The sequence below is a fragment of the Poecilia latipinna genome, unplaced genomic scaffold, assembly GCF_001443285.1.
Source record: "Poecilia latipinna isolate Pla-1442-1.1 unplaced genomic scaffold, P_latipinna-1.0 Scaffold1284, whole genome shotgun sequence".
NCBI classification, from domain to species: domain Eukaryota; kingdom Metazoa; phylum Chordata; class Actinopteri; order Cyprinodontiformes; family Poeciliidae; genus Poecilia; species Poecilia latipinna.
Genome location: NW_015113900.1, coordinates 43,442 through 67,685, shown reverse-complemented (window position 1 = coordinate 67,685; position 24,244 = coordinate 43,442). Strand labels below are relative to the sequence as shown.

Here is a 24,244-nt window from a genome sequence, read left to right as displayed (position 1 = left end):
GGTGACCGGAGGGTTTATTATTATTAAAAAAATTTATTATTAAATAACCCCAACAAAAAAAAACAAATAATTTTAGTACATGTTATTATGTGTCAGAAGAGGGCTTAGGAAATAATAATACCAAAAAAAAAAATTGACCAAAAGGGCACTTGGGGGCAAGAAGCAAAAGGGGCAGGTGCTCAAGCCCCCCCAGCCCCCCCTCTGCACGTGCCTGAGGGCCACTGAAAAAAAATATGACTTTAATCTCAGATTGCTTCGTAAAAAGGCAGAATTCAGACTTTTTACTCTCAAAATTGTGTATTATTATTGGTTTTAGTCTGTAAAAATGGTTATCAATTATTGATACAAAACCAAAAAAAGCTCAAGTCTTGTGCAGTGTCTTTGCCTTATATATTATCTGAAAACACACTATATTTTGGTTCTGATCTAATTAGTGCCGCTTGATCTTCATGAAATATGACAGATTATGGTCCTTGACCAAACCAAAACTAGTGATATTCTACCCATAAATGTTATACAAAGGAGTTTCCTTACATTACCTGTTTTGACAGGAAATTGTCAAAACAGGCATAAATCAACATAAGATTAATATGAAATGTTGCACAGTAGACGCTACCTGTCTCAGGCAATCGTTTGGCAAGAGGCAAGGTACATCCTGAACAGGTCACCATCCATCACAAGGCAACATAAAGACACAACGAGGAAACACCAGAGATAAATATAAACAAAATAGAGGGGTAGGCAGGAGGAGTTAAAACAAACACAAGATTTAAAAAGTTTAACCATGAGACAAATAAATGCAAATAAAAACATTTATTTAATGTATTTATAAGAAATGATAAGACAGACTTTATAGTTTCCTGATTTTAGAAAATATTGTGCAGCAGCAACATGACATACAGAAAATCAATATGCTACAAAATAAAAATAAAAATAAAATGTATATTTCAATGCCATAAATGTAGAAAAGTAATAGTTACAAATGTTCTAACATAATTCTAACAATAAAATAGACGTATAGTATTGTTTAAGCTCAAACAAACAAATAAGTAAAATAAAGATGCATTAAAAGCTATCTGGATAAATTTTCTAAAAATTCATAAGCAAATAAGAAAAATTATTTAAAAATTATTGAAGTAAAAGTGAAACTACCGAAGTTCATGTGAAAGCCAGACTAAACATAAAATATTTTAACTTTGAATACTGTATTTGGAGAAAATTCTCCTCGCTTTAAAATTTCTACGGAGGCTAACGTTAGGTTCTAAAAACTACAATTCCCAGCATTAAAGTGCTAATTATGATTGACAGTCGCTGTGTCCAATCACAGGAGCCGAAGCGCACACGCTATCACAGTGGGCGGGGCTTTACAGCACAGGAACAGCGGCGAACGGCGGGTAAACGTCGCTTTACACGCTTTTGAAGCCATATTTATATGGCGATTTATTTGATTTAGAATTTTTAAAGCTACGCTTGCTGGCAAAAGACTGCCATTAAGGATAAACCGGTGCGTTAACTACGAGGGAAGAGCACACCACGGTCTGTTCAGCGACAGTAAATGAGAGGTAAGGGTAAAGAAGGGCCCGCCGTCATGGCCGTAGAGCTGCGGAGAAAAGTGGCTAGCGCCGCCTGACGGACCGCCCGACGAACCGGGCCTCCGCTTTCAGGAAACCGCGGTGCGGAGAAAGGTCTGCAGCCTCCAAAGGAGCGCCGCCAACAGCTCTCCATACGCCATCACACATTGTAAACAAAGATAGGAGTTTGTTTTTGGAAGCAGGTGAAGAATTTGGGGGGTTTTAGTTGATCGAGGTGGTAATGTTAGCATCAGAGGCCCTTCATTCAGCTAACGGCCGTGTGTTTGTTCCCGCACTTCTTTCACCATGCCTCCATCAATCCTACAGGGACTGTTGTTTATTGATGGAGTATTTCACTTTATAAGTTAATTATAAACACAAAGTCACAGCTTAGGAGGTAAATTGTGCTTTTTAAAAAGGGATTTAATTTGTTTTTTGTTGTCGGTTCTCGCAGGTGTGCCCCAAACCCGAGGTTTCTCTAGATGCCAAGAAGTTGCCTTCATTAACAAGTCCGGGCTGTGACGTTTCACTATCAGTCGGCCCTTGAGACAACTTCCCATGATAAACTCACAGGCATAACAAGTCATCACCCACGCTGACACTCTGCCATGATGGCAGAAGGGGGCCAGGAGGAGGCAGAGGACATGTATGTGGAGCACCAGTACATGTGCAGCGAGTGCCAGCAGCTCTTCGGCACCCTGGAGGAGGTTCTGATCCACCAGCAGATCCACACGGCCCAGGAAAACGATGCTGAGGCCGCAGGCTTCGGCCAGGGTCAGCACTACCAGTGTCTGGAGTGTGGGAGCCTCCTTGTGAATGCAGAGGAGCTGCTGCAGCACCAGGAGATGCACATGAGAGAGGCTGGGATGGAGGTCGAGCAACAAGGTGATTTAAAAGCCAATGTTACAGGAAATGTAGCACCTTGATAAATTATTAAAAACCCTGCAGCATTTTATTTTTTATTGCTTTCCAACCATAAGTGTATTTTACTATGACCAGATTTTTATGCAAAATATTACTATAATTTTTTCCCATTAGTCGTTGCGATAAACAATAATATTACTATTTTCTAACTTTTTTCAAGTAATTTAATGATAATGCCATAATAGTGCAAGTTCACCGACTCAAACACTTAACACTGGAACTGATATGTTTGTCATTTTAGCTGCTCTCTCTTATATGTCTGTTCCGTTTCCTCTTCTTCTTCTCTCCCATTTCATAACAGAGGGGTTAACGGGTAAAAATATTTGTAAACACAGAAAACTATTCAGGAAGAAATGGTACCAATAGTGACATTAACTATAGACATTAATAACCTGTTGTATCTTCTTCTCTATTGGTGCCTACTGCTTTCTCTACTCCAATCCTTCTCAGTTGTTTCTTTCTCATTAGCAGCTTTTTTGAAATAATGAAATTCTTAAATGGTTCAGTTGCTCACGTGACTTCTGTCTTTGCTGAGTTGACATCAGAGATAATCTAAACTATTTACATTGCCTCCTTCCCAAACTCTCTGGGTTGCATCTCTTTTCCCCGCCTCTGTTTGTGATAAATTATCCTGTTTATCAGAAGCTCTGTTGTTTCCTCTTTTCCCTGAATCTGCGTGTTTTCAGTAGCTCTAAATATCATATTTCTTGCTGAATCTGCCTCATGTTTTCGCCATCTGAGCTGCAAACCAACTCAAACTTCTTCTCTTTTTTTTTTTTTTTTCTCCAGAGGTGTGCGAGGTTCAGGAGTTGGAGCAGGCCAGCTCAGAGGCGCAGGGACCCGTTCAGTACCAGTGCCTCGACTGCCTGGCTCTGTTCGACTCCCCCGATACCTGGCTGGAGCACCGGCGAACACACAGCAGGAGCAGCACACACAGCAACACACAGGCGTCCAACGTAAGCGAGCCAACACACTCATCCATTCCTGAAAAACAAACCAGCGTCCAAACGGTGACTTGTTCTGTTTATGTTGTAAATACAACCTTCGATCAGCTGCAGCTTGGTAGTGGCGTTTGCCAGAGACATTTCTGCTTAGTCAGCTTCTGAGTTAATGTTCTACTAACCTCATGCAGCCAACAACATCCAGGCGCTTTTAATCATCAATAACCATTTCATTTAAAGGGAAGATAAATTTGAATTTATGTCAAAACCATGAAAATGTAATTTTTTTTTTATTGAAGATGTTTTCTTGCTCATCTCTTTTTCAGGTCACTGTTTTTTCCCCCCCCAAACTTTAAAATGTTACATTATCCCACTCAATGGACATTTAACAGTCGGTTCTAATCAAACATAAAAAGACTGATTTTGTGTTTCTGTTCATGCTGACAGGAGTACGTGCTGCAGGCGGACGGCTCCATCACTCCTCTCAACAACATGCAGAACTTTGTGCTGAGTGAGCAGCAGGCCGGAGAGATCCTGGCACAGGTGTTTTTATCTAAACCTCATTACAAACCCGTGACTGTTTGGCTTGTCTGCCTCTTGTTTTGGGGGAAAACAGGATGCCGTCTTTTAATGAAAGGTTTCATCTAGACCACATGAGTCAAACTCGAGGCCTGAGGGCCAAACCCGGCCCGCCGTAGCGTTTTTATGTGGCCCTCTAAACCCCAGACTGACACTTGGAGCCTTCAAGATGACAGTCGTATGCATAAATATTATTTTATTAATCAAATCAAAACAGTTTTTATATGTCAACTGCCAAATTACAACCCCCAACCCCCTCCATTTTTTTTTTTTTTTTTTTTTTTACAATGGTGGAAATTCACTCAAAAACACTTTTCCCCCAAACTTATGCTAATGCAAAATTGTGAATTGTTTTTGCTAAAATGGTCAAAAACATGGGGTTTAGATGATGCTACCTCCCACCTGCAGATGGCAGTATTTCTTACTTCTATGACTGCTGCCTCATCCTTACTTGATGTCTAGACTGTGATCAATGTGGCAAGTAACAAAAAGTCCCATATACGGTTTATTTAAATATCGCAAAATGTCTTGCTCCGCAAATTTAGTAAATTTGACTGTTCACTTTTTAAATGTACGCACAACTATTTTGTAATAATTCAGGAGTTTGTTAATGTGTTTTATCAATGCATTCTGGTACAACCAGCCCTGCTGTAGACATTCTGTCTGTGTTTCCTGAAAATTTTAATCTTTCGTGGACATCGTTTGAGGTCGTAGATGTTTATCCTGCCAAGTTAAAACGCCAAACTTCTGGACAGTGCGTGAGTTTCTGTCCTCTTACGTTTTCATTTTACCTTGTGCTTCAGGTACTTTCCCACCAGCAGCAGCAGAAGAAGACTCGTAGATCTTCCTCCAAACCTGCTGGCTCCACCCGCTCCTACCTGCTGCCCCCTGTGACCCCGGCTCCTGGTTCCGCCACCATGCACCTGCAGATCCTCACCGCTCAAGCTCTGGCAGACGGCTCCACCGTCCCGAGCCAGCACCGCTCCAAGCAGCCGACGCTGCTGTCTGCTCTGGGTCAGAGTTCCTCAGCGAAGCTGGAGGTCCTGGAGAACGGCATTCAGAGACTGGAGTTCAGGCTGGCGCCTGGCGCTGGCCAGCAGCAGCAGCAATCAGCCGAGCTGGTGGTGATCCACCCTTACGAGTGCTCAGAGTGCGCCCTTCTCTTCCATACTCCAGAGGACTTCCTCCAGCACCAGGGGGAGCACTTCCTGGGCCAGGACAAGGAGACTGGAGGGCCGGGTGTCATGAGTGGCCTCGAGGAGATGCGAGGAAGCGAAGAGGCTCTGCTGAAGTCGCAGGATCTGAGGAGCAGAGCAGCAGAGATGAAGGCGTTGGGTTTGGCCAAACATCTACGCTGTGAGCTCTGCGACCGTGCCTTCACCTCCATCAACCGGCTTGCTGCTCACAAGCGTGTTCACGAGGAGGGAACGCACGAGTGTCCGGAGTGCGGGAAGATCTTCAAGAAAGCGCTGTCGCTGCAGACGCACATAGGCACTCATTCAGGCGTTGCACGGCATCTGTGTGTGGACTGTGGGAATGGCTTCACTACTGAGATGACGCTCATCATGCACAGGTGAATATTTGATTACATTACAGTAATTAAGGTTCCAAGTGTGCGGAGGGGGGAACTGTTCATGGATCCAATTGTTTTCTTATTCTATAAATCTCATTCTGCTGAACTGTGAAAAACACTGGAAACTTCCTAGGGATTTAAATCCAGTACATGCTTTGCTATTCGGATATCACAATTTGCTACTGCTTGGTGGTTCTCTGGCTAAGATTAATGTGTTTTTTTGGGGGGAGAATCCCTGCAGCAGATAAACATTGCTCCTTAAAGTACAGAAGCTTATAATATCGTGTAATATAATTAATAGCCTAAAATGTGCTAATCTCCTCTAGAGCTGAATAGAATAAAGATGGTAAATAAATATTAAAAATGAGACAGCTATTTGCAAACAAAGTTTAATGTTTTCTAGCTGAAAAGTTGGTCGATCATTTCTCAGACATGGAACCAGATTGATAAGTTAAACTCACGTATAAATATATAGTCCCCAATTTGTCAAACAATTGGAGCTGCAATAATTTGGAAAGGCTTATTTAGCAAAAATGACTGACTGAATATGCATTTTGTCTTCATTTTGACCTCTTGCAGAAAGGTACATGTTGCAGATCCATTCCACAGGTGTCAGATCTGCAACAAAACCTTCACCAACATGACGAAATACCTCTACCATCGTCGGACCCACCTCGACCAGGAACCATCAGGAACAGCCACTCACATCTTTGTGGTAGGAACTGGCATGCCCCTCTCCTTCTGACTGCCTTAGCACTCTTAACGTAATGTCACGTAATCTCTGTTCTTCTCTAGGCTTCACCTCCACAAAGAGCATCTGCCTCCGCTCTCGCTATCCTACAGAGAGCAAGAGAGAAGAAGAAACCTCAGATAGATGAAGCGGCAATCAATGAGCAGGCTCCGCTCACAGAAGAAGAGATGGAGCAACTGAGGAATCCACAGTCCGAGTCTCCGAGGACTCTGGATGCTGAAGAAGCGACAGAGAAGAAGGACGACGTCGAAATGGAAGCAGCTCATGAGCACCAGCAGGTCATGACGAAAGATGTCGCAATTCCCGGTTCCGTCGACGAGGCCGCGTCAGGAAACGCCGCCTCGTCGTCAAGCAAAGGGCCGTTTAGTTGTCGTTCGTGTTCGAAGACGTTTCCCTCCCAGCTGCTGCTCGCTCACCACCGCAGCAAGTCCCACACTCCTCAGCGCAGGTTTGTGTGCGGCGTATGCGGGAAGTTCTTCAAGAAGCAGATCCACGCGCAGAACCACATGCGCATACACACGGGCGAGAAGCCCTTCCAGTGTTCAGACTGCGGTAAAACTTTCTCCCTGCTGGCCAATCTGATGCGCCACACACTCATCCACTCTGGAGTTCGCCCGTACCGCTGCGACGTGTGTTACCGCTCCTTCTCCCAGTCGTCCAACCTGCGTCAGCACAGCCTGCTGCACTCCAGCGCGCCGAAGCTTGCCTGCCCCGAATGCCCCGCCACATTTCGCTGGCCCAACAAGCTGGCGGCGCACCGCTTCACTCAACACCCCGGAGCTCCGGCTCCTTTTCCCTGTCCTCAATGTGAAGCGGGCTTCCTGACCAAGAGTCAGCGGGAAAGTCACTGTGCGGAGCAGCACCCGACACTGGTCCAAAACCCGTCGGAACCATCCACGTCAACAACGGTGATCGAATCATCAGGGGATTTAACCAGCGGTGGTAAAGGAGCCTTAGATTGTAATATTTGTGGGAGGAAGCTTAACTCTCCTTCCAACCTGCGGCTTCACAGACTGAGCCACTTCTCCCTGGGCCGAGGACGGCCGCAGCGCAGCGCCGGGAAGCGACCCAAAGCTCACCAGTGTCCCATCTGTTGCAAACTGTTCGTGTCATCCTCTGCGGTTGCGCTCCACCAGCGGGTCCACACCGGCGAGCGGCCGTTCCCCTGCCAGGTGTGCGGGAAGCGCTTCCGTCAGAGCACGCACCTGCGGGAGCACATGCGCGTCCACACGGGCGAGCGGCCGTTTCGCTGCGAAACCTGCGGGAAGGGCTTCATCCAGAGCATGCACCTCACCGAGCACCGCAGGACGCACACGGGCGAGCGGCCGCACGTGTGCCCGCTGTGCAGCAAAGCCTTCAAGACCTTCTCCAACCTGAGGAACCACAAGAAGACCCACGCGAGGCAGCAGAGGCTGGACGAGGAGGCCGCTGCCGCCGCGGAGGCCGGCTCTGCGGTGGCGGTGGTGGATGCCTCCGTGGTGGACCTGGCCAACGGGCAAACCCAGCTCATCCAGATCCAGACCTCAGATCTACAGCAGGTACAGTACCTCTTAAAGTATTCACCGCTGGATGTTTTACTCTTTTTATTTTATTGCTTTTACAAATCAGTCTTTCACTCTGCATTAGCATTTTGTCTGCAGGCCAAATGGCTCCATTTTAGTCTCAACAGACCAAAGAACTTTCTTCCACTGACCATAGTGTCTCTAGTTGAGTGTCTTCTCGCATGGCCACTCGGAGCATTCACACCAGCCATGTTTAGTCCACTTTGATCAAACTCTAGTTTGTTTGCCTAGGGCTGTGAATGTGCATAGACTGGGGGAAACCCTGAATACACTGGACCTCTGTTTACTTTAAAAGGGGTGAATACTTATACAAAGTTAAGCATTTTGTCATATTGTAGAAATCAGTTTTTGCTTTCACATTTAAGGGTTGCTATGACTTTTTTTTCCCCAAGGTTACAACTTTTTATATTAGAAATTATCCAATTTTTTGTAAAAATGTGAAATTAATCTTAAAATTTGACTCTTTTGGTGGTAATTTTCATCTACAATGCCACTAATACTCAGAGCCGGCTCTGGGTTTATTTTACTCACATTAATGTTGCTTTAGAGGGTCATAGTGGTCATTATGAAACCATAACCTTACATAATCTATATTTTCTTAGTTAAATGATAATGAATCCTGTTGGATTACACACAGGACTCATTTCGTCTTCCCTCACCAGGATCATCCATATTAACAGGATAAATTAAGAGTAGGAATCCCAATACTTTACTAATTAACAATAATCCTCTTCACAGACACAAGGCACCCCCACCATCATGTGCAACGAGTTTGGAGAGACGATCGCCATCATCGAGACGAGTGAGGGAGGGGCTCTGCCTCTGGAGCAGGCGCTGGAGATCTATCAGAGAGCTCTGGAGAACGGCCTGGCTGCGGACCCAACGGCGGACGGGCTGCAGCTGCTCTGAGTGAACCAAAACTGGATCCCATTCAACGTTAGTCCCAATACTGGCTGAAAACTATGACTAATTCACTGCTGTGAAGGAAAATGTGATTATTTATCGCAACCAGAAGCTTCTGAACTCGACTATAAGACCAAAGTTTGTCAGGTTTCCTCCTCTTTCCTCATTTGAGGGGATCACTGTTGATACATTTGGAAGTGATGCCAACTAAATTAAAGATATGACGATAAATTTAAATAAGGACCATTGTTTGTGCCTCTGATTACATTTATATTATTTTTATCACTATTTCATTGTAAAATAAATGTTTTTTCTTAATGTTTCTCTGCATTTTTCAACCAGACAGCTGTGTTTTAAAGTATTTGGACATAACTAATGCTTAAATAACCCTATTGTACCACCTTATGTTTTAATCAATTAGGACATTTACCTGTTCTTCCTCCATCTTGCCCTATCTCCAGCTTCTACTCATTTTCCTTTTTCCCCTCAAACTGAAAATCCTGCATAAAATAATAAAGAAACATGCATAGTTAGAAGGATGTAATAATCCTGGCACTGGGATCAATAGGAAGGTCAAATAGGTGTGAAAATTTCCAGATCCAGACTGATGAGTTCATCACATTCATTAGAAAATCCAAATAATTTGCTACCCTTCTGCCAAAGACAGGACAGGGTAGCAATTTGTCGTTAGTATTATAGGTATTACATTATGTTGTACAGGTTTGGTTCAGTATCAGTGGGACTATTTGGATAAAATTAGACACTACTTTGAAATTTAGTAAAACCTAGGCAATAAAAACATTGTGGTTTACAAAGTATTGTTCAGTACAATGGCTTTACCATTCACTCAATATTATGCCTGTAATTTAAGACGTTTCTACAAAACAAAAATATTCTTGAGGGGAAACGTTAAAGAATGAGCTCAGTGATGCACCAAACTAATTTCAGCCCTGTGGTAGTTAAATAACAATGCACTGATTTTATGCAAAATTAGAAGACAATGACTTAAATGTACAAACAAATTTGCAGAAAACATTGCTTTGGTTATAACATACTGTAAGTTGTAGTTGATCATCTGTATTTAAAAAAAAAAAAGTTCACCGTCACATGAACTTAATGTCAACTTCAATGGACATGATTAGTTTCCAAACATGACAAATTCATCTATATTTTAAGTTATTTTAGTATTTAATTGTTAATTAAAGTTATGTCATGTTATAGAAAAGTGGAGTCAAATCCACCAGGGTCGACGACCTGCAGCTTCTGGATGCGTTCAAAGTCCAGTATAACTTAAAGGGTTAATTTCCTTCCTCAACCTGCAGTCAATCTTTACAGCCCATCTAACAACCTGATTTTTTTTTTTTTTGAGCGGAGCAACTCGTAAATGTTGCAGGACACCAGCCACTCAGGTGTGGCGTTTGACACTGCTGCTCTACAAAGGCCGACGATGCGTTTACCAGGGATAAACACTTGTTTTGTGAACTTACACTAGTTGGCCAGTAGGTGGCAGAGTGTGGAATAACATCAGAGCTCAAAGAAGACACTTCTGTGCAAACACACCTTTAGCACCCATCCAGATTCAGACCCTCAATCAGTCAATAATTAAAGATAGAAATTTAAATCTAATTTATACTTATACATTTCTCTCAGGGTAACATAATCAGAATCAAAACAACATTAATAGTCATATTTATTTTATTTTTTTTGCCATTTAATGTTTTTTCTTCAGTAATGATAAAAGTCAACATATGCTCAATGACAGATTGTTTTTCCATATCAATAATGAGTCTACCGACTCTACAGTAATTATTTACAACACAACCAAGTCTTGCACAAAGACACAACCAGTATTATGTCCTACCAGCTCTCTTTGATTTGTTCCCTCCCTTCACTTCCTCCAGTTTTTCTTCCTCCACCCTTCTAGAAAGGAGGTCAGGAGAGAGCAATAAAGTGACAAAAGGAGGAAGGAGGGGAGGACAGAGGTGGAGGAAGGAGAAGTATTAAGTGTTGAGACTATAGAAACCTAGCGAGGATAGTAAGAGGCATACGGGGTCTTCTAAAAACAGACGACTTATTACTGTTGAAATGACATAAAAAAGTCCACGCTGTGTTTGTATTCCTGTTTGAAATGATTAAAAAGAATTGCACCGCAGGTCCTTGCTGAGGTGAGAGGCCAGTCAAGGGAAGACTACAATGGAGGAACTGTACAGGCGTGGAGCAGCATGTCTCACCTGCCTCCAAAACTGTTAAATTAAAAAAAGAAAAAGTTAAACCGAAGAGAAGAAGAAAGTTAACGTCAGCAGAAACTAAAGAAAATTCTGCCAGAGAGAAAAGAAAACACGAATACGGAGAAGAGAATGATTCACTTAAATGATATGAGGAGTAATAACCGTAAGAATAGTACAACAACAAACTGAGTATGACGATGTTAAATACAAAACAAAATATAAAAAGAGAAGTAAATAAACTGCTTGGCAACAGAGGATTAAGGAACTTTTCCGCTCGACCTCTATATCTGAGAGCCAGGATGTGCCCGCCGGTGACTCCCGACTTTTTCCTCCTTAGTTCATGTCAAACGAACGAGAGGCACAGGAATGGTCACTTCCCAACTACTGGCGTGTGTTAACGGGTCAGTCCTGGCTGGCCAGGTATCTGCAGGAATGATGGCACTGCCAGAAAGTCCACGTTTAGTTTCTGATCATCTTCGAGTCACTCCTGGTAAAACCTCCTCTGAAGGCCCACGGGTGAGGAAGTGATCTCTCGAGGTCCGCTGCGAGCGATCGCATCGTTTCCGGCTGCCGAGGGCCCAGCCCCCGAACGTCAGCAGAAACAAACCACAAACTCGGAACAGTTAAGTTTACATACAGGCTGCTCCTCGCGCACTGCCTCCGCTCCTCTAAAATTATTAAAAACGGAACAAATATCAAAACATGGATCATCCTACCTCTTTTAAAATTGCTAACCGTTCGCCGTTTGTCTATCCGAAGCGGGAACCGTTTCATCTTCAAGGCAAATGAGTGCAGCTGTACATGATGGTCCTTCGATCACTGGCATCAATCTTCCTTTGAGGTGGTCGATACAGAGTGCTGATTCAAGTCTGGGAATGAACAGTTTGTGTATGTGGTACTTTCTGTGCCACTTGTTTTTAAAGTGTTTATGTTTTTGGTGTGACAGGGACACAAAAATAAAATAAAATAAAATTTAAATGTCCAAATACTGCAAACAAATCCTAACTGGATACGGATAAGTGTGGAAGAATGTGAGCGGAGAAGTTACTGACTGGTCAACCACTCATCTAGAAGAGTCCTGTGACTCCCGAAGCTCCTCTGGACTCGCATCTGCTCCCTGTTCCACTTCCTCATCCTGCAGGTCTCCACCGCCTTTGCCAGCCCCCTCCCCCGCCTGGGAGCCGGATGGTCCTGGAGCCGACGCAGCCGACTCCGACGGGCCTAAAATGGAGGCGTCAGAGGGCGCCGCTGTCTGCATGATCTTCTGCCGCACCTCCCTGATCTTCAGCTGCAGACACACCTTGGAGGGGAAAATGTCGGAGTATCTCGTCTGGAATGCTGCAGTGGCCTGAGCTGCAAGCAGGAGATCAACGCTCGTCAGGGTTTGAACACTTTTCAAGAGTTTTCAAGGTGAGTTTTCAAACCTTTCCAGCACCAAACTTCAGAGATAAAAACAATACAAATGAACTAAAAAAGAAAAAAAAAGGCTGTATTCTACATTCTACAACAGGGACAAAGTAAACCAAGATATAATAACATTTTATGTTTTGAAATGTCTTTCACACACCCTATATACCCGACTAGTCTAAGAACAAAACATTATTTTAACAAAAATATCCCCCATTTTCAGTTACATTGTTTAACATATAAAATATAAGAAGCCTTTATTCAACTAAACAGATCGATATTAGGCATAATAAATATTACATTGAAACAATCCAACCAAATTGTGTTAAGGTAAATGGCCTTTCTTCTCACATTATGGTAAATACTGACACAAAATGGGGGAGGAAAAAAAACAAAAAAACTTTTTTTTACGTTTTCTGACATTTATCAAATAGAAATCCATTTGGTAATTCTAATAGACTTTAAAAAAAAAACAAGTTTGATTAACTCCAAACATTGAGGAAAAAAATGTCTGTTTTATTATTATGTTGTGAAAACATTTGATTTAGTCAAATGTTATGTTCCACTTCATTACGAAACTGTTCAGTGTGATTATCAAGCACTTTCAAGGACTTTGCACAAAAATGAAGCATTTCCAAACCTTGAAAACATTTAACTAAAAGTCAAGAACTTTCAAGAATTTCAAGCGACCGTTTCAACTCTGGCTTGCAGTTACAAACGAATTCTTTAGATTATTGTCGATATTTGTGTGTAGGCGTACCTGACGGAAAGAAGCCCTGCTCCTGGAACAGCTGCATGACCAGCGCCCTCCTCTGGTCAAGAGTTCGTCGCAGGGACGAATACGGCACCTTTTCAAACTCCAGTTCTGCCAGAATGTCCTCTCCGTCTGTGGCTGGACAACCAACGGACACAGAGATTCAAACCTAAGGAAACTTAGGGCTTAAAGATGAAGGCAGCAGAGCTTTTTAAAAGTCTCCCAAGACAAGTGAGATCTGCTCAGGATTTTATAAGTTGTATTATAAACAACATCTCAAAAATGCAGCTTTAAACAGCCTTTACTCACTGAGTTACCATTTTAAACACTGTAATTAGCTCCTTATATTTTATCTTAGAGCCACCGTCTTAACTTTTGTGCTATATTTTAGGGTTGGAACTAACAGTTATTTTAGTTATCGATTAATCCATCAACAATTTTTTTTACGATTGATCAATAGTTGGATAGCAAAAGTTGATTAATGGAAGATTTACTGATCTTTTAGCTGTTTTTGTTATTTTTAGAGAAGTTGAACCACTCACACTTTGCCACTTGAGTTTTGGATAAAACATATTTACAAAGTCTTTTTATTATAGTTTGATCTTAAATGAAAACTGCCATATTTTTGTACAATTGATGTTCCAAATATGTTGGGGTTTTTTTTTTTCAACAAACTGCCTTTTTTGAGTGTTTATACTCCAGTTAATCTGCTACTAAATTAGTTGACAATTGATTTAATAATGGATTCATCACAATTAATCCGGTTAATCATTTCAACCCTCCAATATTTACGTAGAGTATATGAAATTGTTTTAACTGTGCATCAAAGTGATTAAATGGATAAATAAAATAGTGAAATGAAAATGGGAATAATTAGTGTCCATCTTCCCATAAAGAAATGCGAAGAATGAAAATACAGAAATGAACCCCACAGAGAAGGTTTGCTGGCCAACTAATTCAAATCTGACTCAGCCGTTTTCATAAATATTCTTAACAAGCAGATTCTAGCTGACAGGAATTAGCTCATTAGCTTCCTGTTGACATCTTTTCAACTAAATCTTCGTCTCTTCTTGGTCCAAAGATCTCGTCAGGCTGCTAGCGAACACCTGCATGTCGTCATCTTGTTCTGTGTGTAATCCAGCGGTTTTTATTCCATTTGAGTAAAGAACATTTCCCTCAAGCTTTTACTAACTATATGTTCCCCGAGTTACAAAGCAACACGATGCTGGAGCACGCTTCTGATTCAGAACTGTGTTAAAGGGAAAATTCACTCCCTTTTTAGCATCTTGGTTCAAATCCATTTCAAAACCTAGTGAAGGCAATTTAAGAAAACAGTGATAAAAGTGTTTAGTGTGTGGCACAAGGGAGAAATTTACTGGGTATGATTATCATTAAGCAAATGTTGATTATTTAAAGTGCAGATTGTAATCTGGGATACATTTATTCAGTTTGTAAAAAAAAAGAACAAACAAGCAAAAAATGTATCAGTGCTTTTTTTGGAACCAGATTTAGGTCGAGAATCACATTATAGATTAAAAACCTTTGCTTAGAGGGTTTATGTTTAAGCTCTGAAAATGTAAATAATAATTTTTTCTCATCAAGATGTCGAAAATTATTGGTTCAAACTCCAGATCTTTAAAGACCGCGTTGGAAACTAAACAAGGATAAACTTTAATGTCAAAAAAAGCAAAAAATAACCTAATTAAACACATAAATGAAAAGATTCAGGTGGAGGCTACAAGTATATTTTTTTATTCAGTGCGATAAAATTAATTTAATTTATGTTGCAATAACTAACAACAAAACGTATTCCCGGAAAGTTTCCTGGACAAACCCACTACCTGCTCTGTCGAAGGTGAAGATGTCTCCTTCACATTTGGCAGCACTTTTAGGTGTGTTGGGTTCAGAGCTGCAGCTGGAACGCCGCCGGCTCTTTCTCTTTGGAGAGGCTTGCTCATCAGGTGCAGAGTCCAAATCTGAACGACAGCAGGAAACCTTTTGAGCAAACAAAGCTGAGTAATATTAACGTCCAGTAACACAAATATGAAAATCAGACGGGAGACCTGTTGAGTTCTTCCTCTTGCGACGATAGCTGCCCAGGATGGCGCGAGGTGACGTGGCCAGACTCTGCAGGGTGGGTGACGGCAAAACCTCCTCAGGTCGAAACTCCGGCAGCTCGGCAAACCGCTCCTCGAAATATACCTCTGAGAGAACCCTGCCAGTCCAACAAACGCACACAAATATACAGTATATATACACAGTCCATCAATCGATAACCTGTACGCAGAATATTCACAGAGGTAATGACTCACTTGTCGACAGAGTCGAAGGTTTTCTTTAGTGGAGGTGGGCGGGCTTTGATCTTTTTGGGTGTAGGTCCGTCTTTGTCAGTCTGTGGAGGAGGCAAAGCGGGCTCTGTGGCTGACGGAGGGGGGAGAGGAGAGGAGGGGAGAGTCTCCTTCCACCCACCCTGTGAAAAGGTTCAAAACATACATCTTAAAAACTAACGCAAAGGTGGCCTGGAAGAAAAAAAATCAGGCTGGACAATAAATCGTGCCAAAATTTATTGCAATAAATAACAAAACTGCAACTGGAAGAGATTTTAATTTAGTGTTGGAGTGCCACGCTTTCACCTCTTTGGTTGTTGTGCTTTCCCTGTTCCTTGGGTCAGAGGAGTCCGCGGTGCTGGAACCCTCCAGTGGTCTGTCGGAGGACGGCGGCTCCTCGCTGGGATGTGCTGCCGGAGACCCCGTGTGCCCTGAAGGCTCAGGCTCAAAGGAGAAATGACTGTTGGCTGCTGCTTCTCTCTCCCTCTCCTTCTCTCGCTCTCGTTCTCTCTCCCTCTCTTTGTCTCGTTCTCTGTCTTTCCCTCGGCCTCCTCCGTCGTAGCTGCCAACAGGAATGGTTGCTACCGTTGCTTTTACTTTCTGGGGGAGCCTGACTGGAAGATGTGGTAACTTGGGTGTACTGCCTGTAAACCACAAACATGTAATTTTTTCCAAACAGATTCAAAACGTCATTATTTCATCTGAAAAAGAACTGGCAGTCCTACCAGGTGCTTGGATCTGAAGTGGAGGACTGCTGGGCCTTATGGACACAGCTGAGCCACTAGGGGGTGCCGACGAGCTGTTACTGTTGGAGCTTATGTTCTGTCTCTCCACCTGTCTGTCTGAATGTGCCAGGATGTCCACCTGCCTGTCGGTGGATCGGTCCGGGGGCAGGTGCCTGTCCGCCTGGCGGTCCGGGTGGGGCGGCGGATGGAGCTGCATGACGGTGGAGGGGGCCGTCGTGTGTTTCGGCAGGATGTGGGGAGAAGCGCTCGAAGGGTTAGAGACAGAGTAGACCACGCTGGGGGGCACTGGCGCCATAGAGACCACCCCTGTTGCCATGGTGACGCTTGGTGATGGAGGGTAAATGGCGGTGACTATCTGGCCCCCGGAACCTGAGGCAGGGACGGAGGTGGAGGGTTGTGGGGTCTGAGCTGGGTAAGGAGGAGGGACATCCATTAGACTACATTCACATTAAATACATCTAATTTATCTGTATGCTAACAAAAAAACTTTGTTTGCTTTTATTTTAACTAATGGAAGTATTAATATCGTCGACTTTGGCCTAATTTATCTGTACAGCTTTGCATATTTATCCTCCAACCTCCAAGTGATTTATTAAACACTGACAGGTCCAAAAAATAAATCCAAGAGTCTTACCACAACTGTCTCATTTTTTAGTTCAATTAGGGCCAAAATTAATCTTGTCCAAACAATACAACTTCATTTTTATACAGCAAAATCAGCACAGGTCTCAGTTCAGATAATACTAAAATATGATCTACTACTTGATATGATTTTACTGTTTGTTCAGACATTCACAGTGAGTTATGTCAGCAGGCTTTCAACTCAGGAAAAACAAGCCATGGAGGCTTTTGCTGAAGATATAGAGCTGATTTTACATTTCTGACTACAATTCCTTTATTAGGTTTTCCACAACTTTGCATCAGAGGTAAAATGGGAGGATTGGTGCCTCCCTGCTTGTCTGGATAAGTGGCTGGAGAGCTGGGTCAGACTCTCTGGTACAGTACTTAAGCTAATCCAGTCTTACATAAAGAACTGGGGCTTCTTCGTGTCAAAAGGTAACTTTTCATTAGAGTGGACAGAAGTCACATGTGGTGTACCCCAGGGACTCCTCTTACATGTTCCTGATAACTCAGATTATAGAAAATAATAAGATTAGTTTCCATAACTACACAGATGATGCACAGCTCTTTATATCATAATGTCACCAGGTGACTAAGAACCCAAAAGAACCGATGCTTAAAACAAGTCAATGTGTGGATGTGCCATAACTTTCTCCAGCTGAACAGAAACAAAACTGAAGTTATTATCTTTGGACCTAAAGAGTCAGCTCACAGCTTCAGTTATTACAACCAGAAACCAGCGATCAGGCCCAGAATCTGTGTGTAGAGATGGACCCAGACCTGAACCTTCAGAGCCACATACAGACAGTTAAAAAGTCAGCCTTCTATCATCTAAAGAATATTTCTTGGATTATAGGACTAATGTCCCAACAAGATCTAGAGAAACTCATCCATGCATTTATCTTTAGTCGCACCAATTACTGCAACAGTGTCTTCACAGGTGTCCCTTAAAAAAACAAGTCAGACAGCTGCAGCTGAACCAGAATGCTGTTGCTCGCATTCTCACTAAAACTAGGAAAGCAGAGAACATAAACCCAATTTCTTAAGTCCTTACACTGGCTCCCTGCAGCTTAGAGAATAAACTTTAAATACAACTGCTCGTTTATAAATCACTGAACCACTTCACATTAAAATACATTAAACATCTGCTGTTGTATCAACCTTCAAGACCTCTCTGGTCTTCTGGTTCTGGTCTGCTCTGCATCCCAGAACCAGAACCAAACACAGAGAAGCAGCATTCAGCTTCTATGCATCCCAAATCTGGAGCAAACTTCCAGAAAACTGCAAAACTCCTGAAACACTGAGTTCCTTTAAATCGAGGTTGAAAACCCACCTGATAAGAGTTGCTTTTGATTAATAATAACTGGAACATCATTAATTTTAGTATGTGTTCCTACTTTTTATCACTTTCTTTATTCCTGCCACTGAAACAATACATTTCTTCTGTTTGTTGTTTCATATATTCGCTATGTAAAGCACTCTTGACAAAACCTCGTTGCTGAAATGTGCTATGCAAATAAACTTATCAAGCAGTGTCATCTCTTTATTATCCGTATTTATTTTGTCAGTTCAACTTATTTTTTTGTATAGCTAGAAGTAATGCCATAATAATTTTAATACACCTGCAAAGAAAGAGCAACAGTAATGGCATCTTTACTCAGACATTTGTTAAGGAAGTGGTTGACCACCAGTATTCATAAGAAAGGGGGGCATTTTCTGAGAAATGTAATTTTATGTTTTCATTAGATCCAAGTTATAATATTCTAAATTAAAAGTAGTAAACATAAAATATATCACTTTGTATTCATCACCACAAATACATGAGTTCACTTTTTGAATTGAAATACTAAAGATAAGCAACTTTTCAATGCTATCCTAATTTATTCAGATGCACCTGAAGTGGATAAAAAGAACAAAGATTGGGGTTTTGTAAAGCAGAAATATGTAGAAACATACTACTTACTCTTTATGCAGTGCACTAAACCAATTGATACAAAAGGAGGTGTACAACAGTGACAGAACCACCAAACCAGGTGAAATTGGGCATAAAATTATTAAAACTTCATTTTTAGTGTAGCTTTAACCTCTCTTTTTTGAGGTTTGAAACGCTGGCCTGTTAGCGTATGCTTCTGTTGCCTTTGATTACTCATAAAAAACACTCGAAATTCCTTTTTGGATCAAAAACAGCCCGCCAAAACGACATGGTACAACCGGACTGCAGCTCAATCAGGTACAAAACACAAACCTTTTGTTAAGGTTCATGTTTGACCTTCAAGTAAACTCTTCAGGTGACCTTTTCTCTCAAACACAGAAGTAGCAGAAAGGAACAAAAACTTTGACTTTATGTCTCCTCTAACCTGCAATCAGTGGCTGAACCAGTGTCTGTCCAGGTGGTGCAATGGCTGTAAACCCAAGGGTTGCTAAAGGCGAGGGAACATAAGCAGATCCAGGCACTGGCAGAGCTTGCTGGGTGGGAGAGGAGCCTGTTGTTGTGGAGACTAGAGGCAGAGTGGATGGGACCCCCGGGGTGGACTGGACATAGGTAATTCTGTACAGGGTGCACAAAAATAGATGAACAGAACGTAGGAATAACGACATCAGCAGTGAGGTTAACACTGCAAATATAAATAAGATCTAAAGAGAAGTGCAATGGCAGATGGCGTAATAGTACAATAACAATGCAGAGCCAGAATGTAAGGAACAGAGACCTGATTAGAAAGGAAAGAGGAAGACAAAAAGAGAAGCACTGCAGAGGGGGCCAGTCGATGAGTGCACACCACAGCAAGTAGCACTAGATGAGTAGTGCAGTGTGAGGAGCTGAGAGGTAGTGTGGGGGTGGGCAGGCAGAGGCAACTCAGGCCACCACCAGCATGACTAACACATCCAGAATAGAGCTGCAGTCTTACTGCTGCACCCCGACAGGAATTTAGCCTCCTGCATCGTCTGCTCGCTAAACACGGTAAAATCTATTCATTCCTTCAATGCAAACAGCACAAACGTATTCCACCTCAATTTATCACCTGGACTATGTTAAATAGACCGTGCTTTTATTTTTTCAGCAATGCCTCTTAAAGAGTAATCAGATGTTTTATCAATCAAGTTATTCCCCCCCCAATATCAAACAGAGGAGAAAGAGAAGTTCAGACACAGCAACTTTGTTTTAGAGAAAATATGATCTCTTTGGATAATTGGTCTAAAACTATTAAGTCACCATTTTTCTGGCTAATTCATTTATCTAACAGATTATTGATTATTAAATGATACAAAATAATATTTAGCAATGAAACCCCTAATGTAATTTGCCTTTTCTGGATTAGAAATTGTGTTCAGGGCTGAAACGATTAATCAGATTAATAATTGATTATTGAAAGAATCGTCAATTTAGAAATCGATTGCTCATTAACTGGAATGTAGCGACTCAAAAAAAAAAAAAAAAGACCAACTGCTGAGAAACATCATAAGCCTTCTTTGTCTGTAAATATGGTCTACTATATAGATCCAAACCCCTCAGATGGAAGTTTTAGCTTCACATGGTTGAAGTTCTGTAGAGAAACATATTAGCCCTGAACTGTATTAATGTAAACTCAAGCAGAAAGCACTCAGTTTTTCACATGGTGATGTTAGAGGTGATTTCTTTACCTGAAGGATGCAAATGGTCAAGAGTACACTAACTGAATCCTGTGTTTTATTTTAATTTAATAAAACTTTTAATTAACTGTATTATTGCATCATTTAATGTATTTCTAATTAATGCCTAAATTAAAAATCTGCAGAATTTCTTTTTTATCCAATTAATCGTCAGAATAATCGACAGATTAATCAATAACTAAAATAATTGTTAGTTGCAGCCCTAGTTGTGATATTTAGAAGAAAGTTTTGACTTGGGCCAAGGACACCTGTAAATATTCCCAACAAAAATCCAGAAACAAAAAGGTGCAAATGTCGATAAAGAATCATGATTCCCAATATCTGCAGCAGCTCAAGTCGAAAAGGAGAATGGCATATGCCTGTAAGCTGATGGCTGTGTCAAGCTTTGTTTATGCCTTCCCAGACATCTGATCGGTGACATTTATTGGGTTCATCCATCTCCCTCAAACATCGATCTGCAGTGCTCCATTTCATCTCTAAAATGACTGTATAGAGCCAAACAGTAGAACACTTGAAGGATTTTTTTTTTTTTTGGATCCTTGCAGATTCAATTACAAAGAACAGCAGCGGTTGGGGAAACAGTAGAAAAGAAGATTATTTTGTTATTTGTAATGTATCCTGTTTACTTGGTTGTAAACCAGTTTACAGAGATAGAAGCACTTTTGACTTCACTTCATGAGCAGCAATTTGGAATCAGTTAACCCTGAAGGCTGAAATGAACAGAAACTCTCACTAAGATAGCTAAAATACACTGGATCATTGTAAGATATGAATAAGCTTTGATCTAAACCAGAGGTCTGCAGCTCCGATCCTCGAGAGCCTGTCCTGAAACTTTAAGATGCTTCAGTAACCTGGAGCCTCCAAAACCTGAGCCAAAAGGCTCCGGATTCAGCAATAAACAGAGCTAAGACTCATTCCTCTGATTCAGGTGTGTTAGAGTCAGGATGCATCCAGGAGTTGCAGGACAGGCTGCAGGAACTGAAGACCTTTATCTAAACTGTTGTGTTTGGGACTTGTTGTACCAACAGGAAGGTGATAATTCACCTCTCTTTTGCAGCTTCTAACAAGCTTTCATTGAGGATTTCACTGCATTTACCTCCACCAGTCTTCCCATGAGTCCCTGCTGATCCCCACAGCATGATGCTGTCACCACCAAGTTTTACTATGGGGTTCAGGGTGAAGTGTGAAATGCAGTGTTAGCTTTATAGGAACCACAGTGTTATATACGTAGTCACAAAATGCAATTCTGTCTCCTCTAAATAGCCAAGTGAGTGAAAATTGCTCCATAAGATGTTGAGATTGTTATTACCTAACCCTGCATTAAGCAACTTGTTATCAGACTTGTCTGATGTGTTCCTTTATCTTTATCATGAAGTTTGTTCAGTAATGTTGTGCAACAAACCTATGAGAGCTACATAGGACAGCTGCATATATATTGAAAATAAACAAATCACAAATGGACACCATTCATAAATTAAGTGCCTTCCAAAGGAAACTGGTTGAATTCAATTTTATTCAGGCCTATCTGTGTAAAGGGGATGAATATGAATAACAAACTTTTAGATTTTTGCCAAAAACTCCTAAATTATTTTCAAGCCACCACAAGATTACACCCCATTTTATCAAGCTCTATAATGTAAAACCATAAAAAAAATATGTTAACATTTTTGAATTTGCAAACCCCAATTTCACAACAAACTGTGTGGATGACAAATTCAAATTAACAAGGGACTTTTTTCATTAGAAATTTTTCATTCCCAACATTTGTTGATAAATCTTTCATGAGAATAAAACTTGTTTCAGATTATTTTCCTTATTTGGTTAAGAATTTTTCTTCTTTAATGTGATTATTGTCTCAACAGTTTTGTCATTCTGAGCAAAAGGAAAGAAATGGTTGAGCATATTAGTAACATTATGAAGAAGCTGTTAAAAAAAGGCGAAAAAACAAAAAAGAAAATTTTCGTTTTCAAATTATAACAGAAAGATGAAGCAATAAAATACTTTAAAAAAGTTTTTAAACAAGAAATTGGCTAAAAACTTTAATTACTGTTAGAATATAATGTAATATTTACCAGGTGTATTAGAGTTTGTCATTGTTTACCTTGTAGGTGCAGGCGGCAGCAGCACCGCCTGGGAGGGGGCTGATCCTGGTGCCACCACTGCTGCTCCCACTGTTACTGGGAAGGGGCTGGCATGATGCACTGCTCCACCCTGAGGCTGCTGGGATTGGACCACCGGCATGGAGGCAAGATGAATAATCTAGAAAAGAAAAAAAAAAAGAGAATCCATGACGAACAGCCAAACATGGATGATTTTCCATGTTGATGCTCCTAACGCAAAACAAGCAGAGTGGGGGAAAAAAGTTTCCATGTTATTCCCTCCTGTGAAGCGCTCCCTGACCTTGCTTCCGGACTGTGCACCGTTCTGGACGGGAAGGGGTGGAGTGACAATGGGAATCTGCTGGGCAGGGGCTTGCGCAGTCCGAACTGTTGTCATGGGAACAAACATTTTACCCTGGAGCACCGGAGACTGGGTTTGCACTGACAGAGGAACAGATCACATCATTAGAAATCACAGAGGAAATGCAGGACATTGTGGGACTTGTGGTTGACCTTTTACCTCTTGCTCCAGGGTTGACCACGCCCACTGCAGGGCTGGGCGCGTATCCAGTTTGCAGACCGGCCCCCTGCTGTTTCCCATTGGCCAGGGACACATGTGTTGGTGGAACTGTGGGTAGGTTGAAGATACTGGTTGGCTGGCTGAGATTCTGCGGTGGACTCTTGGGGTTGGTGTTGGCAGGGAGGGTGGGCAGGATGTACTGAACCTGTGTGATGGCCTTACCCCCGGGGGGTGCTGCGGGGGAGCCAGGGAGGAACTGGGGCTGGAGGAGGGGCAGGGGGCCGTTGGTTTGGCTGTGTGACGCAGACACGGCTGTGGAGGGAAGAGGCTGCTGATGGGACGGCTGAGGGTGAGGGGAAGGGGTGATGAGCTGGACAGCAGACTGAGCAGGCAGAGCCCCTCCTAACACTAAGTTAGTCACTACACCACCCGCACCTACAGGGTTTGGTGATGATGAAGTGTAGCACCCACCCCCTGCAGCTGGAGGCCCAACTCCTCCTCCTGGACCAATCAGAATTTGGGGCTGCTGCTGGGGAGTGAGGGACTTCCTCTCCGGAGGATGCGGGCTCGACGACGGGCCGCCATCTCTGGGTTTGCTGGCGATTGGGAGCGGTGTGCTGATGACCGGACGCATTACGTTCGTCACTACGGTAGATGCGACCCTCACAGCGCCAATGCCCAGAGCTTGGCTCGCTCCTAGGGAACCTACTGATGAGGATGGAGGCCCTCCAGCTGGAGAAGTCGATTTGACTGGTTGAGCAGAAGAGATGGAGAGAGAAGAGGCCTGCATACTGCTGCCTCCCTCGCTCACTAAAGTGTCTTTACTCTCTCCATCACTTCTTTCCTTTCGTCTGTGGTCTGAAAACCCTCCCACTCCAGATCTGCCCTCATCATAACGTCTGCTGCTGGGAAAAGAGGACAGTGAGACACTCCTGCCATGAGGGGTATGGTGTGAGGAAGACGATGATGCAGTGGAACAGATGACGGGCGCAAATACTCTCTAAAAAATGAACAGAGAAGTGTTACAAAACAAACCAATCAATATGCAGCAGGAGACCTAAAAATATGAACAACAGGAACATTTGTGGCA

At 42.3% G+C, this 24,244-nt stretch overlaps 2 protein-coding genes across 4 annotated transcripts in view; one reads left to right on the top strand and one right to left on the bottom strand.

The window, feature by feature from the left end:
• The first annotated feature begins 1,359 nt into the window (after positions 1–1,359).
• znf526 (zinc finger protein 526) lies at positions 1,360–11,137 on the top strand. Its single transcript, XM_015054885.1, has 8 exons — positions 1,360–1,562; positions 2,026–2,456; positions 3,285–3,451; positions 3,884–3,979; positions 4,819–5,588; positions 6,168–6,303; positions 6,384–7,877; positions 8,640–11,137. The coding sequence occupies exons 2-8, from the start codon at positions 2,180–2,182 to the stop codon at positions 8,808–8,810; spliced, it is 3,111 nt and encodes a 1,036-aa protein (XP_014910371.1). The 5' UTR covers positions 1,360–1,562; positions 2,026–2,179; the 3' UTR covers positions 8,811–11,137.
• Positions 11,138–12,004: 867 nt separating this feature from the next.
• The window catches only part of cicb (capicua transcriptional repressor b), a 43,365-nt gene continuing 31,125 nt past the window's right edge, over positions 12,005–24,244 (bottom strand). For 2 of the 3 annotated variants that reach the window (XM_015054881.1, XM_015054884.1), the window contains 11 exons: positions 23,155–24,154; positions 22,936–23,075; positions 22,637–22,794; positions 19,245–19,435; positions 16,246–16,674; positions 15,827–16,164; positions 15,506–15,663; positions 15,257–15,417; positions 15,035–15,169; positions 13,200–13,331; positions 12,005–12,385 (listed from right to left, as the gene is read on the bottom strand). In XM_015054881.1, the coding sequence (XP_014910367.1) occupies positions 12,096–12,385; positions 13,200–13,331; positions 15,035–15,169; positions 15,257–15,417; positions 15,506–15,663; positions 15,827–16,164; positions 16,246–16,674; positions 19,245–19,435; positions 22,637–22,794; positions 22,936–23,075; positions 23,155–24,154 (3,132 nt within the window). In that variant the 3' untranslated portion in view covers positions 12,005–12,095. The remainder of the gene's footprint in view (positions 12,386–13,199; positions 13,332–15,034; positions 15,170–15,256; positions 15,418–15,505; positions 15,664–15,826; positions 16,165–16,245; positions 16,675–19,244; positions 19,436–22,636; positions 22,795–22,935; positions 23,076–23,154; positions 24,155–24,244) is intronic. The other variant, XM_015054882.1, reaches the window with a different exon arrangement.